This window comes from Trichosurus vulpecula, chromosome 7 (assembly GCF_011100635.1).
Source record: "Trichosurus vulpecula isolate mTriVul1 chromosome 7, mTriVul1.pri, whole genome shotgun sequence".
Classification (NCBI taxonomy): Eukaryota; Metazoa; Chordata; class Mammalia; order Diprotodontia; family Phalangeridae; genus Trichosurus; species Trichosurus vulpecula.
In genome coordinates, this window is record NC_050579.1 from 222,526,528 (window position 1) to 222,541,576 (window position 15,049).

A 15,049-nucleotide genomic window follows, 5' to 3' on the forward strand; every position below is an offset into this window, starting at 1 on the left:
TTTATTCTTTTTAGTAACCCTCCCCTGCCCCTTTTTCTCCTTATACCAGGCATTTACCATGGATATTTTGAGACACAAGGATATTATTGATGAGCTTGTTAAATCTGGGGATAAAATCATGAACAGTTGCAGTGAAGAGGAGAAACAGTCTATGAAGGTAAACTCCTGGAACATGATGCTTGTAGCTTGACTAATAGTGTGTACGCAGCCTTCGGGCATCCATTTCTTTTTCTATCACCACCATTAAAGTAGCTAAACTCTTTTATGCCAAATCATATTTTGGATCAAGCAAATGAACAGAAGGGTTTTTTAAAAGAGTTCTGAACCTTTAAACTGTCTCTTGGAGACATAGCTCCTGCTTGGAGTTTCTGACTGATGACTTCTCTTGTTTTTTATACTTCAAGGGGAATTGAGTTTCTTCAGCAAAAGTGTTATCAAAAATTTATCTTTTCAATAACATAGAAAAGCTTCATGAGGAACATACTCATACTCTTCTAATAATAATGGAGTTCAGACATGGCTTACATGGGCCCAATCAACTGACTGCTTAGAAAAGGAAGCCCTTTGTCTTTTAGTGACTGCTCTTTTTAAATAAAAAAAGGAAAGTTGTTTAAAAAAGAGGATTACAAAATTGGCCCCAAGTGTGTTTAAAACTGACATTCAGTTAAAATGAGATAAAATCTGGGTGGTCTGACAAAAATAAGTATTTTATTTCTTCTGGCATAAAATACTGTAAAAAAATTAACAAATGAATCTCTAAAATGAGACTTTCTCTGTTATATTTGTCTTCTCTGATGAATTTATATAGCAGTTATAATAATATGCAGACTTTTATTGTATTATCCCATGCCTTCTTATCCAAAAACTAAAGATTCCCCCCACCTTTTTTTAAAATTAAATTGGTTCTTTGTTCTTTTAAAGGCTCATTTTTGAGTATTTTAGAAATCTTTCCAGAGGAGGGCTCTTAGCATGTTCATCTTCTGTAATTTCCTTTTGATAAACAGCGCTGTGTGTTTGAACCTTGGCTCTTACAAATTGTGTAACCATGATCAGATCCTTCATTTGTAAAATAATACTTACCTGTAGGATGAGGAAGGATCAAACAAAGTTATATATGTGAAAAAAATACTTCAGAAATTTAAAAATACTTTATACATATATCATTTTTATTTGTCCAGAATTTTGGGTATTTGTATTTTTGTAGTATAGCTTTAAGTAGTATTTTTATATCATGACCTCATTTCAACTATTGTACAATGGATAGAGAATCTACCTCAAAACTAGGTTCCAGGCCCAGGTTCAAGTTCTAATTCTGATTTATACTGTCTGTATGACTGAGCAAGTCACTTAAATGCCTTGTGGTTTAGACTACTCTCTAAGGCTGTAAGTTGTGGAGAAGGTGGCAGAGATGAATTCCCGACCTGGGAGTTTCCTGTGCCAGTCAAACCACGAGTCTTGTCCATATACCTGTCTCTGTGGTTATACGAGAGATGCAGTATGTCATAATGGTTAAAGAGTTAGTCTTGAAGTATGGAAGACCTAGGTTCAAATCTCCCCTCTGGCACATACATGCTTTGTGGACCTAGGCAAATCATTTAATCCCTTAGTGCCCAAGGGAATTCTCCTAAGACTTTAAGTAGCAGAAAAGATGCTGACCTGCAGTGGCAGAGGGACATCAGAGGAGTTCTCTGTATGAATGAAATCACAAGTCCAGTCACTGTCTTCATTACCACACATTGTTTTTTGTTTTTTAAAGTCTTCAGTGACCTCCTCAGTCCAGTGACTTTTTTAAAAGTAGAGATTCAGGGTTTTTTGTTATTAATATTTAGAAAAAATTAAAAATAACTAGGACAGGATAGGAATAAATGAATCTATTGACCATGCAGATATTTCCATTTATGTAGCATCAAGTCATTATTACCACTTACTAGAGTATTTTGGGATTTCTTTTAGGCTTTATTTATTTCTAATATGTTCTAAAGTATAGATTGGAATTTGAATCGAAATACGCTTTATATCTAACAATATCGCAGAAAACTTTTCATGGGGGAAAATCTTTATCCTAATGTCTTATCTTGAATTTTATGTCTTTAATAAATTCTTCCAAGCAGTGCTTACTCTTAGAATTTGCCTTTAAAAATGATTTATACATTTCTCAAGAAGCAGTAGATATTGCTGCAGGTGTTATATGACCATCATTTTCTAGGCCATAAATGAAAGATATTTTAAAATATAGGTGGAAGATTTTCAACCAACCTAATTCAACCTATTTAAGCACCTCAATCAATATTTATTAAATGCCGCTATGTGCCAGGCACTGTGCTAAGTGCTGGGGATACAAAAAAGAGCAAAAGAAAATCCCTACTATCAAGGATCCCACTGTCTAGTGAGAGAAACAACAAACCAAAATGTGTACAAACAAGCTATAATCAAGATAAGTAAGAAATAATTAATGAGAGGAAGGACTTAGAATTAAGAGAGGCTGGGAAAGTCTTCCTGTAGAAGGTAGAATTTTAGTTATGACTTAAAGGAAGCCAAGAAAGTCAGTAGATGGAGTTGAGGAGGGAGAATGTTCCAGGCATGAGGAGAAGCTAGAAAAAATGCCCAGAGCAGAGAAATGGAATGTCTTATTCATGGAGCAGCTGTGGAGGTGGGGTGGCAGGCAGTGACAGTAGATTTAAGTGTATGTAATGGGAGAGTAAGATGTAAGAGGTCAGGAAAGATAAGAGGAGACTAGGTTATAAGGGGCTTTGAATCCCAAACAGAGGAATTTATATTTGATGGTGTAGATGGTAGAGAGACACTAGGGTTTATACAGGATAGTGGTGGATTGAGGGGATGGCATAGTCAGATATGGGCTTTAGGAAAAGCACTTTGGTGACTGAAAGGAAGGATGGCTTTGAGTGTGAAGAGGCTTGAGGCAGAGGGCCTGGGCAGTAGGCTTTTGCAATAGTCCAGGTATCAGATGATATGATATGGGCCTTATCAGGGTGGTGGCAGTGTTTGAAAAGAGGAAGGGATATATTCCAGAGGTGTTGTAAAGATGAAATTGATAGGACTTGGCAACAGATTGTATATGGCAGGGGAGAGGGAAAGGGAGGAAGAGGGGGAAGAGAGAGAGAGAGAGAGAGAGAGGTTTGATATGATTATACACGTACAGCCTATATGAGATTGCATGCTGTCTTGGAGAAGGGGAAGCAGAAGCAGAGAGAGGGAAAAATTTAACACTCAAAATTTTATAAAAGCGAATGTTGAAAACTAAAAATAAATACATTTTAAAAAAAGAAATAAAATTTAAGGAATTGTGTTAGTACCTCAGGATACAGAGATATCATTAACTACTGAGGATAGCAGCATAGAGATATAGCATACTGAACCTTTTTTCTTTCAAGTTTACAGTCTCCTAATAGTAGGACTAGGCAAGTAAAGTAGCTACATAAATACAGAAGGGGGGGGTAGTGTGAAGAATTGAAGTACAGTGATTTGCTTTGGGAAATTTGTGGAGGGAGATAGTGATTTCATCTAGTGGTGGGGTGGTCACTGGAGACCTTAAAAGGATACGATGCAAGTTTGGTCTCTGATGACCAAAAAAATACCAATGAGTGCAGTTAGGGGAATCACTTCCAGGTATGAATGACATCAACAAAAGAATGGAGATGGCAAAGGAGAGGATATGTGCTTCATCGAGAGTGGTTCGATTTTGGTGAAGGTAATGTGATGTAGAAGAGAGTTGGGGTTGAGTGAAACATGAGGTAAGACTGGAAAAGTAATTTGGGACCAGATTAGCGTGGATCTTGAAGTCGATTAGGCTTTTGTTTTTCAGGTTTGCAAAGCACTTTGCAACCTTCCTTAAAAAAAGACAAATGGCATATGCAGTAGAGAGCACTGAATTTGGAGTCAGAATGCCTGAGTCTAGTGTAGATTTTCGTCGCATAATCTATGTATGAACCTAGGCAAATCATTTCCTTTTTCTGAGTCTCGGGCTTTTCATCTGTAAATTGGAGGCTGGACTATGTGATAGCTGAAGTATTTTCTAGCTTTAAAATATTACATTACAAATTAAATACAAATTCGAAGTTTTGTCAAGTGAAAAAACCACTAATTACTCTTAAGTCCTGGCTAGTTAAGCACGTGATTTCACAATTTTGTTTTCTAGAAAAAATTGGATAATGTGTTGAAGAACTATGATGATATCTGCCAAATCAACTCAGAGCGGTACCTTCAGCTGGAACAGGCACAATCCTTGGTCAACCAGTTTTGGGAAACATATGAAGAACTTTGGCCATGGCTGACAGAAATACAAAGGGTCATCTCTCAGCTCCCAGCTCCAGCTCTTGAATACGAAACTTTAAAACAACAGCAAGAAGAACATCGGGTAAATATAGTATAATTAATAATATTAACAGTAACACCATTTGCTTACTTTGCTTTCTATGTGCCAGGCACTGTGCTAATTGCATTATAATTATTATCTAATTTGAGATACTAACAAGGTAAGAGAATATTGCCTTTTCTTTTTAAGGAGAATGTTGCTTTTTCATGATGTTTCTTATCCTGTATACCCTACATGATGAGGATGTAGATGTTCTTAACTTTATGATGACGTATATGCCCATATTAATTTGTCTGCTACCTTGTAATTAATATATTGAACAGATTAGCTTGAGTAGGATGCTCTTTCTGGGTCATTTCAGTACAGCCTTTATCGAGTGGAATGCAAAATAAATCAAGTATTTTAGCAGAAAAAAATGGATTTCCATTGTGTTCCTGAAAAACAAAATTCTTATTTATATACTTGGATTTTTTTTTCATTTTGTACATAATCATTAATTAGGTACATCTAGAACAGTAAGTGAAGATTAGAAATGGATGAAAGAGATGATGCACTGGTAAGGCTGTTGATCTTGGAAAGATTTTAAAGGATCATTTTAATGGTTAGATCTCAGTGTCGAAACAAATTCAAAACAGAGAACATTAATGAAAACAAATTTATGGGGAAAGATAATCAAGATGGTTGAAAATAGAGTAGCAGAGTATAAACAGAGGGCATACTTGGGGGAGGAAGAGATCTTTTTGTGGATCATAGAGCTAATAGAAGTATAGAATGTTCTTTGAAGTCTTGTGCCCTTGAAGAAGAATATAGCAAGATAAAAATGAACATAAACTTATAAATGATGGTTTAATTTACAAGTTAATAAAATCCCTTTTTTATATACATATAAAACTACATTGTACTTCCTGCATATATTTGAAATATTGTCTGTAAACACATTTCAATTACCCAGAAATTACAATGACATAATAGAGTAGGAAGAGAGAGATAGTACTTATGCAGAGAGGGCTGGATAATTCAAATTCTACAGAATTTGAACCTTAAATGTTCTTGTTGCTTTTTCCAGTCTTGTGTGTCCATTTCTCCAAGATCTGTACAGCATATACTGCTTAGGATGAATGACAGTCTTGAAAAATTAAACTCTATATTATGTCATAGTTTAAAGATATGACATTAATTTTGTTTTTGTATTTTAAAAAATAAGCTACACATCAGCAATGAGAAGTTTCTAGGGAGAAGTTACCTTGTTAGAAGTCGAAAGACTTTAAAGTACAGTTTGACTGACAGTTGAATACAAACTTAATGAAATTGTTCCCAGATAGCTTAGCAGGACTACAAAATATGCAAAGTTTATTTATGGAGATAAAATATTTGGATGACTGGCAATTCAACATGTTTCATATGCACATATTTTAGACAACTTTTACTTGATACTTGATAGCTTAGTTCTCTAGAATAACTGTTGAGAGACAACTACTTTGTAAAGGTAATATATGGTATTAGAGGGAGCACTGGGCTTGGTATTGTGGGGACCTAAGTATAGAACTACCAGCCCTGGCTCCTACTAGTAATATAAATTTGGAGATGTTTAATTTTTCAGTCTTAGATTCCTGAAACACCCATGTGATTCTACTAAAGTGAGGACAGTATCTTCCATATCTGTTTCACAAGGTTGTGATAGGAAATTAATGAGAACTGTTTATATGAAAAGCATTTTTAGTTATTTGGTCAGTAAACATTTATTATGCACCTGCTGTGTACTGAGCACTATGCTAAATTCTAGAGATACAAAGAAAGGCAAAAGATAGTCCTTGCCATTGAGGAGCTCACAATCTAATGGGAGAGACAACCTGGAATTATGTACAAAGAAACTATATTTAGAAAAGTTGTACTTCTTGTTGCGTTTGTCTTTTGTACTCTAAGAGGACCATGACATCAGGGAAATGATGACATGACTTGTAGTTGACTCTAATTTGAGTGAGGGAGGGCTGTGCAAGGTCACCAGCCTCAATTTCTCCTCCAGAGCTGACTGGAGATGGACCAGGATGAAATCGGAGACAGGAAATAATCAATGGAGGGAAGGCACTAGAATTGAGAAATTTTTGGGAAAACTTCCAGTAGAGGGTGAGATTTTAGCTGTGACTTGAAGAAAGCCGGGAAACGAGGAGATGCAGATGAGGAGGGAGAGCATGCTGGGCATAGGGGACAGCCAGTTAAAATGCTTGGAGTAGTGAGATGGGAGGGTCTTGATTCAAGGAATAAGGCAGCCAGTGTCACTGGTTTGCAGAGGACTTGTAGTGGACAGAATGAGAAGTGGCCAGGGGGGAGTAAGTTGTTAGAAGTCTAGAAAGTTGGGGGGGGGTACATTGTGAAGGTATCTGAACCCCAAACAATGGATTTATATTTGTTTTTCTAAAATAAAAAGTAACAAATGCAAGTTATTATGAATCCCAGAAAGTTAGTATTAAATTTGAAATACATTTTTACTGAGACTTTTTTTCTCTATTCATAAATTTCTTTAAGTATTTGCATTAAGTTATGCCAAGATATTAAGATGACCTAGAGAGAGGTAGAACTCCACTAATTGACATACTCCCTGCTTCCATTTGTGATGATGAGGTGAAGGTCTTGAGGAAAGGAAGACACTTCTTCCCTCCCTGAAATTTTTGGTGCATTTTTTTCTTACAACCCTTAAAAATATCAAGGGCTGAAACTTTTAATGTTTTTGGTATGAAGTAGATAACTGGTATTCCTTATCTCCCTAAACATTTTATTTTATTTCCAAAAAAATGGCTTTCCATTGACCAGACTTGTTTAAACTTCATTTTAGGCTTGTCAGTCCCTGCCTGGGAGTTACATGAAACATAATTTGTAAAATGCCTTGTGATGGGAGGGTATTTGTTTAGAATGATTTGCCAGTTGGATGTGTTGGGAGTGCAGACAGCTGTATTGTGGAGGTGTAAGCCTAAGATACTGATAAGTTCTTTGGTTTGTTATAGCAACTGCGAGAGTTGATTGCTGAACACAAGCCTCATATAGATAAGATGAACAAAACTGGGCCCCAGTTACTGGAATTGAGCCCAGGAGAAGGCTTTTTAATCCAAGAGAAATACACGGCAGCTGACGCCCTTTACAGTCAAATTAAGGAAGATGTCAAAAAGAGAGCTGTGGCCCTGGATGAAGCCATTTCTCAATCTACCCAGGTAACCATTTACCTTGGAAATGTTATTGAGTTCCTTCAAACATCAGAGAATGGAAGCACATCTTCCTGTATAGATAAAGTATAAATTGAAATTTTTTCTACTTCGTCATCTCCAAATGCTGATGTCCTTGGAATACAATTTCCCTTTTATTCCAACCTTCTTATATTTTGCCTACTTTCATAGATAAGAATTATTTTAAGTCACTGATTTCAGTAGTATGTTATAATCATGATCAAAATATTATTCAAAATCTATCTATTCAAAATATATTGACCCCTGGGAGAGTTTAAATACATGTAACTTTTTAAGAACAAAACTCAAATTTTAATAAAAATAATAAAAGAAGGGTTTCACTCATCTGTGAGAAGGTTAGGTAGAAAAAGTAAAATAAGGAATACTTATTTTAAGCTGACATATTTGAAAATATCCATACATATTTAATAGTCTGTTTTTATTTCTTATATAATTAGGGCACAGTGAAAATATTTTTATTCAATCACTTATTAAGTTTTTTTGACCCTGAGAGAAACCCCAAACTGATGAATGATGAAATTTATAGATGTGTTGAATTGTATGTGATCAAAATTGATACAAAATATTCTATATATTTATTGTAAAAAGTGCTTTATGAACCACAAAGCTTCAAAAATAGATTAGAAAAAATCCTATTCCTATCATGTACACACATTAGCAAGCAATTTTTAGCCTTTTCCAGGTTAGGAAATGCAGAATTGGAGGTATTTCCATCATCTTTAAAAAAGATCAAAACTGGACATATGTAAATTATCATGTTTAATGAAATATTTTTGTTTATATAATACCGAAATAACCTATTAGTAGAATACCACAATCAAAGACTTGAAAGTATAGTAGACATAATTAGATACTGAATGTACTTTCTTCCAAAATTTTATTTCTACAATAAAACAAACAGGTAAATAAATGACCTATTAGGAAGCATCATTTGTGTATCTTGTCAATTTCCTTAGCTGACTGTAGAAAAGCTTGTGATAATAGAGTGGGGTAATCAGATTCACTCTATCTGGACCAGATTAAGGTGTAACTGGGAAATGTTTAACAAAATAGATAAAAATAAAATACACCATAGATGGTGTTAATTTACGGTTTTCGAAGTCAATATGTGGCCTGCAGGGATCTTTTCTATTTGAGTTTGATACCACTGCCCTAGGGGATGCATCCAGTTCTCAAAATGGGGACAAAAGCTGTGCAAAGCGAGAGCTGCACAATTGTCTGGTGACCTAGTACTTCTCAAGAATATAAACCAAGTAAAGGAAAATATATACACCTGATATCTCATAGTGGCATAGATTTGGCCCCGGGTTTTTGAAGGCCATTCATAAATTCTGACAGGTTTTTGCTTGTTGGAAAGACTTCAAGTCCCAGCAACAAACTGAGCCTGCTATTTAAAGACCTATTTAGCAAAGCATGGAGAAGTTTATTTCCAGTAGGTTAACTCATAGGGTGATGGCTGTGGCAACACACACACACACACACACACACACACACACACACACACACAGCATTTTACTTGCATTCAGTAGGGGCATTCTTAGAATGTGTTAAATTACAATGGTAGGGCGTCAACTTGAGATCTATCATCCTGTGAGATAGGGATGGATTGCTTTTTTTTAAAGTTGTTTTGATTGATCTTTTCTTACTGTGTTTATGTGAGCTAAAAGAAGTAAGAAATAAAATTATTTTATATTTGATATTTGCCTGATCATTTTCTCTCTATCCAACTTCATTATTTCATGCTCTTTCTTCCAAAAGTTCCATGATAAAATAGATCAGACCCTTGAGAGCCTAAAGCGCATTGTTGACCGCTTGAGACAACCACCTTCAATCTCAGCTGAGGTTGAGAAGATTAAAGAACAAATCAGTGAAAATAAGAATGTGTCAGTAGATATGGAGAAACTACAGCCAGTATATGAAACACTCAAACAGCGTGGAGAGGACATGATTGCTCGGTCTGAGGGTACAGACAAAGATATATCTGCCAAAGGTACTACTTTGTAAAATTTGCTGTAGTAAACCTTAATTTACAAACGGTCTTCTCTTTGGCCACTTAGCAGGTTAACAGTCTTTTTGCATGACAAATACTGGTCTTAATATGTTACTGTCTTGAAAAAGAGGTTTTAGTGAACATAGAGCCTCTGTACACACATAGGTCCTGTGTTTAAATTCAATTGTTGCAAAGTCTAATAAATCCTAAGAATTTCTCTTACAAAGACAGTGTCTCTGGATCATGTAACTCATTAGGTTAAAATATGGTGCTAACAAGGCCAAGTCTGAAAATTTATTTCCTTGATAGCCCATATAGCATTTGCAAAACTTAACTCAAATTCCGTGGCTTATAGCCTTCACATAGAACTAATTAGCTGACTTATAAATATTACTTTTGGCCAAAAGAAAGAGATTGTAATCTAGGTGACCTGAAACCCCAAACCACCTACCATTTTACCTTTTAGAGAGTATATAGTATCATTACATTTTTATAAGATAATAAAGATTAGGATATATTAATTAAATGACTCTTTGACTTACTATGTGGCTAAATCTGCTATAGTTCCAAGTAAATGTAGTGGCTTCATCCTGAACTGATGTAGCCCTGGATGTCTTGTTTGTCCCATAACCTGGCACCAGTCTGCCTTTTCATCCTCATCATACCTTATTCACCTTGCTTGCATTTTAACCAGACTGGCCTTGCTGTCCTTCACATAAAACATTCCATTCTCCCTCTGTCTTTGCATATATTATCTTCCATGCCTAGAACGCACTCATTTCTCAATCTGCCTCTTAGAATAGCTTGTTTTCTTCAAAGCTCAGCTCAAGCACTACCTCCTACATGAAGCTTTTCCTGGTCTGCCCTATCTACTAATACTTCTTCCCTAAAATACTTTTATTACCTATATTACAAAATGTGCTTATTTATATGTGCATGTTAGTGTTGACCATTCTGATAGAATATAAATTTCCTGAGGACTAGGACTGTTTGGCACTGCTTCCCCAGTGCCCAGCTTGGTTCCTGGCATGTGTTTGGTAGGCACTTAATAAATGCTTATGGATTCAGCAGGAGAAGCCTGGATCTGGACAAGCAATAGTAATCCTATGGAGACATGAGTTCCACAGTGTTGTTGGTTCATTGGATCATTGTTTAATGAGCTCTGTGACCCAGGATTTCTACTGGACCAATTAAGATTCACCTGGTTCTAGACAAGGTTTAGATACACAGAGAGTTCAGTAACTGCTTAATTTGCCACATTTTTTCTTTTACTATGAGTTTAAGTTAAGTAATATTACTATGGAGTTAAGTCTATGAATTTCTAGCTTGTAACTACTACCAATTTTTTTCTCTATAGCTGTTCAGGATAAACTTGATCAAATGATCCATGTCTGGGAGGAAATACACACTTTGGCAGAGGAACGGGAGGCTAAGCTGTTGGATGTGATGGAACTAGCTGAAAAATTCTGGTGTGATCACATGTCACTGGTAGTTACAACTAAAGACACCCAAGATTTTATCCGGGAACTGGAAGGACCTGGTATTGACCCCTCAGTAGTGAAACAACAGCAAGAAGCTGCAGAGGTAAAACATTCATGTGTGAAGGAGGAAGAATTTAGGGAACTGAATTTAAATATATTTGAGAAAAAATTACATGAGCAGTAAGTGAATCTGGTTAATATTTGCAACCATTATGATAGGTTGGGATTTGATATTGATCCTACAGCAATGGATATCACCAACGATTTCAAATTCAGGAAATGGATCATATATTTAATATGAAAATGATACTGCAACATATCCAAGATGTTGGCTTTTTGTTCTCTTCTGTCGATGTAAACTACCGTTTTGTAGATTTGTTTTTCATTTACCTAATTGTTAATTTCCTGCAGTTTATGCATTATAGGATAGTGAACTTTAAAAAGAACACCACTTAGCTATGTAATCCAAAAGTCTCTGTGTGTTACATTATTTTTTTAATGTTGTACCATTGAATTCATGCAGGTATGAAACTCATACCTCAAAAACCCTTTCCCCTTGGGTTCTTTCCTCCATCTGATTGAAGAGGGTGGAGGATAGACAACAGGGAATTCTTCCCAGATCCTCTTTTTAAGAAGGTGGTCCAGGGCAAACACATCATAATTACCCCCACCCCGTTTTTCAGCTCTCTTTTATGTGTTATATTGTGAGCTCTTTAAAGGTCAGGGATTTTCTTTTGCCTTTTTTTTTATACCTGGCACTTCATCTGGAACATGGCAAAAACTTAATAAATGTTTATTCCCCCACTGAAAATTATCTAAAAGCTATGCATATTTTCTTTTCCACATGTCCCCCAAATTCTTTCCAAATTTTGACTACAATTATACACATGCACATATTAAAGCAGAACATTTCCTTAAGATAGAATGGAAGGCAAATAATGAGGAATTAAAATCATGCAACAAATACTCTGAACTCCATACTTCTCCCAACTACTTCCCTGTTGTTAATCAGCAGGAGCTGTGTAGAATTCATTCACAGCAGGAAGTGAAAAATCATCATTGGAACAGTATTTCTGTCTGGCTTATCCGTGTAGTGTCAGACTAAAGAGCCTGAGGAAGAAGTCTGGGTTATTGGAACAGCAGCAGCAGAAGCATCTAGGTTTCCCTGTGTTAGTGTAATTGAAAGATCATTGAAACTCTGGGCAGGCTTTGAGAATGTTTTTTCTCATCATCATCTTCTTAGTACAAATGGGATACCAGAGCTCCAGTTACAAATGCCGTTTAGTTCTATAGCCTCCCATTTATCTTGTTCAGATCTTCCCAAGTTCCCGCTGTCTCAAGACCACATCCAACTTCCTACTGAGCATGTGTTGCTAATGCTGCCAGCTAGCCAAGGTCCATGTTTAGTGTTACCGTCTTTATTTTTTTGCACATGCTCGTGAGTGTTCAAGGCCCTCTCGTATGCTTTAAGCATTTCCATCCACCCAGATTCCACTTTGGGGTAATGCTTTGTACGGGCTTATGCGGGGTGAAGTTTCCCTTACATATAGAATCAATTCATGTTGATTTTATCTCATGTATATTAATTGAAGTCCTTATTCATGTCAATATACATTGAAAAACTATATCTTTCTAGCCCTCTTCAGCAATGCCTTGCCTAAAAATTCAGGGTTTTTAATTTCTCTTTCTAGGTGATAAGAGAAGAAATAGATGGATTGCAAGAAGAGCTTGATATGGTTGTGAACCTTGGTTCTGAGCTGATAGCTGCCTGTGGAGAACCTGATAAACCTATTGTCAACAAGAGTATAGATGAGGTATCTTGCTTGGCATATTTTCTATTCTTACATTAGACTATTTTTAGAATCATGTGTACCAAAATTATGGTTAAAACCATTCCAAATTTTATATTATAGTTGAATTCAGCCTGGGATTCTCTGAACAAAGCATGGAAGGACCGGGTGGACAGACTGGATGATGCAATGCAGACTGCTGTGCAGTACCAAGATGGACTTCAGGTAAAGTGATTGGAGCACATCTGCTAAGCCACAGCTGTGGGGAATCCTATTTGTTTATCTACAGATCATCATGCTGGAATAGCCCACAAGTGTGTGTGTATGCGTGGGGTGTGTGTGTGTGTGTGTCTGTGTGTGCCTGTGTACATGTGTGTGTGAGAGAGAAGATGTTACTTGTGCTTGTCTCTGTTACTTTATTCCATCTGTTTCTACCTTTGAACAGCTATTTTTTGAGAATTCAAATACCAGATTCAGTTTGTGTTATGACAAACACATCTATCCATACGTAATTGAACTTATTTACAGGACAGATATTTTCAAAAATTAAAAAATGCCTTCTTACAGTGTGGCATTTGAAAATGTAATTTAATATCAGACAATAGAATTGGAAATTAATGATTTTTTTTACTTTAGGCAAAATAAAATATGATGAATAGGTAATATCTAATAAATAATAATGCAAAATTGAATTAAAGGTGAGGAAATTTGATGTTGAAAGGAATGGTTTTTTGTACATTGAAATATATTTTCTTCTGTTACTTCAAAGCTAAGCTTGTTCGAATCTTGTATTTTTTTAAATTTTTTTTATAGGATCTTGTATTTTTTAAAAAGCATAGTTCTTCTCTTCCCTGTAGCGATATAGCTGTTGAACTAGACTGTTGGTGTCCTCATTTTAGAGAACTCTCAGTAAGGAAACTCTTTCTACTAATGCAGGCTGCTACCTGTTTTGCAGCCCTTAAGAGGGTAACCTGGAGCATTGAAAAATTAAGTGACTCGTCAAGGATGACACAGCCAGTGTGTTGTCAAAGATGGAACTTGAATCTCGGTCTTGCTCACTCACAGTTCTATATTTTGGTTATTTCTTGCACATTTAATGATTCCTCATCCATTTTTGGTAATTACTTCCAAGTCACTTCCTTATTCCAAAAGCTTTCCATGTGATTTCCAAACAACTCTCTTTAGGCCCATGCCCACCCCTTTACTTCAGGTGGTTTCCTGATGGTTTGTCAATAATTCAGTTCCCCCATCTTGGCTTTTTGGATGTGTTGATATTATCAAATAGCTATTGTTTTAAAAGCACAGATGAGAACAATCAGTTCTCTTTATGCCTTGTACTTTTCCAGTTTGTTTTTTCAAAAGTAATTTTGAGATAAAGCAAGTGTAGGAAGAAAAAATCTGAGAAATAAAATTCCATGAATGCCCTGACTAGTTAACTCTGGCTCAGTGCTAGTGAAGCTAGTGACAGAGGTTTCATCTCATATAATTGTCAGAGACTATAAGTTTGTCTTTTATATATAACTGGATACAAAGGGAACTGGGAAAGAGTGCATACAGTTACACAGTGCAATAAAAGAACAGTATCACAAAAAAATTCCTTAAATGACTTTCTTGTGTATAGTTTTGTTCTAGGACTTGGAGGAGGTATCAGGCTTAATGTGATTAAAAGATAATGTCTCTGGAGGGCAGTTTGGCTGGAGCATAAAGTGCATGGAGTATAATGAAGTAGGGTGGTTCTAGGCTATTAAAAGGCCTAGAATGCTAAGCAGAGAGTTAGTGAAGATTTTTGGACCTAGAAGTGACATGACCAAATCTACGTATGAGAAAAGTTTTTACTATCAGCATTATGAAAGATAGATTGTAGGTGGAAAAGTGGAGAGGCAAAAAAAAAATGTTGAGAAGATATTCCAGTAATTTTGGTAGGTCCTAGAATGGTGGGCAACGTCATGGCACAGGGCTTGGAATCAAGAAGACGTATCTTCTTGAGCTCAAATCTGCCTCAGACAGGAGCTGTGTGACCCTGGGCAGGCATTTAACCCTGTTTCTTTCAGTTTCCTCATCTGTAAAGTGAGCTGGAGAAGGAAATGGCAAACTACTCTAGTATCTCTGCCAAGAAAATCCCAAATGGGGTCTGAAAGAATCGGACACAACTGAAACAACTGAACAACACATGAGAATGGTAGTAATCAGAACAATGTGCTTTGGTGGTTGCAGAATGA

At 36.1% G+C, this 15,049-nt stretch overlaps 1 protein-coding gene across 4 annotated transcripts in view; it reads left to right on the top strand.

Annotated features, from left to right (window-relative positions):
- DST (dystonin) overlaps positions 1–15,049 on the top strand; it is a 611,236-nt gene that overhangs the window by 537,644 nt on the left and 58,543 nt on the right. For all 4 annotated transcript variants that reach the window (XM_036768011.1, XM_036768012.1, XM_036768013.1 and 1 more), the window contains 7 exons: positions 50–157; positions 4,157–4,375; positions 7,333–7,536; positions 9,328–9,559; positions 10,917–11,143; positions 12,732–12,854; positions 12,954–13,055. In XM_036768011.1, coding sequence (XP_036623906.1) covers positions 50–157; positions 4,157–4,375; positions 7,333–7,536; positions 9,328–9,559; positions 10,917–11,143; positions 12,732–12,854; positions 12,954–13,055 — 1,215 coding nt within the window. The remainder of the gene's footprint in view (positions 1–49; positions 158–4,156; positions 4,376–7,332; positions 7,537–9,327; positions 9,560–10,916; positions 11,144–12,731; positions 12,855–12,953; positions 13,056–15,049) is intronic.